The sequence below is a fragment of the Bison bison genome, unplaced genomic scaffold, assembly GCF_000754665.1.
Source record: "Bison bison bison isolate TAMUID 2011002044 unplaced genomic scaffold, Bison_UMD1.0 scf7180017864531, whole genome shotgun sequence".
NCBI lineage: Eukaryota > Metazoa > Chordata > Mammalia > Artiodactyla > Bovidae > Bison > Bison bison.
Window position 1 is genome coordinate 120,665 of NW_011495081.1, and position 1,312 is coordinate 121,976.

Genomic DNA, 1,312 nt, shown 5'->3' on the forward strand with positions numbered 1-1,312 from the left:
GCTACCAATCTCTTAGCCTTGAATCAACGTTATGATAATTTTTAAAGCTGGCCTGTCTCCAACCTGGGCCGGGTCATTTACAGAATGGTTCGGTAGTGATGATGACGCTCTTCTGCCCTCCAGCCAGACTCAGCCTGGCCTTGGAGTAACAAACAGGCCCACTGACCTGTTTTCCCAGTAGAAGAGCAGTCTTTCCAGGCTCGGTCTCATACTCCCAAGAACTCAGAAACGATGTCAGTTTTTAAAATGTCATTTTGTTTGTTTGTTTGTTTTTCCTTTACTCCTGATGTCAAGTGTTTGGAGCTATAGGTAAGAGATTGGATGTGTGTTCTAGAAAGTTCATTTGGCTGTGGGACAAGGGATCTGAGGGGTAGGAGGGGTCCTGGGGGGAGTGAGGAGGTGATGTGTAAGGGGTCTGGGAGAGAGGAAGAAGTGGGGAGAGTCCAGAGGTTCTGGGAGATGGAATGGGCAGGGCGTGCACTCAGGCAGGGGCCGTGGGAGGGGAGGGGCGTGCTTGTCAGGACTGACAGGAAGGCTGGCTCAGGTCTGGCCCTTTGGGGTGACGGGGCATGGAGGGGTCCAGCATGGAAAAGCTCTGTGGGCACTGCCCGTGGAGAGTGAGTTGTCCTGGGAGTCTAGGGGGCACGCAGGGCCCCTCACGCCACATACCAACCCGCCTGGGGCCCTCCCTCATTCACCCCACAGCTCCCCAGCATGCAGCAGAGGACAGGAATCCCCGAGTGTCTTCAGAATGTTCCACACTGGGTGTCAGTTACGCTCCCCTACACTTCACCACCCCGCCCCTGCCCCCTCCACAGCAGCCCCGTGAGGGCTGGAGGCTCTGCCACAGGGCAGGACCCGGCTGACAGCTTCTGAAGGACCCCACCCCACCCCTGTGTGAGCAGTGCCAGGCTCTGCACAGTGGGGAGAAGGGAGCCCCCCAAACTCTCAGAGATGGGAGACAGCTACCTGCATGGTCTGAGACTCCTGACACAGACCCCCTCCCACCCAATCCTGGCTTACATGGGCGTCGAGGAGGCCTGCCACAGTGGGGCACGTGCTCCCTCTCACCCCTCAGGGCCCTCCCAGGTGCCAGAGTACCCAAAACCTTCAACGAAATCCGGAAACTTCCTGAGCAAATGAGCGCCTGTCCCCAGCTGCCTCAGGGGAAACCACCTTTTCCTGGCTGCCTTGTGGACCTCAGTGTCTCTTAAGCCCCAACCAGGACCCTCTGGGCACCCAGTTCAGCAGAATAGCCCCCCCTATTCCTCACCTCCCCCTCCCAGCCTCAGTGCTGAGCTGGGAGCCTAGA

General features: G+C 58.0%; 1 protein-coding gene across 1 annotated transcript in view; it reads left to right on the forward strand.

The window, feature by feature from the left end:
• The window catches only part of B3GNT6 (UDP-GlcNAc:betaGal beta-1,3-N-acetylglucosaminyltransferase 6 (core 3 synthase)), an 11,075-nt gene extending 9,861 nt beyond the window's left edge, over nt 1–1,214 (forward strand). Inside the window, exon 4 of the mRNA XM_010831878.1 lies at nt 1,090–1,214. Within this exon, the coding sequence (XP_010830180.1) occupies nt 1,090–1,214 (125 nt within the window). The remainder of the gene's footprint in view (nt 1–1,089) is intronic.
• Nucleotides 1,215–1,312: the final 98 nt, after the last annotated feature.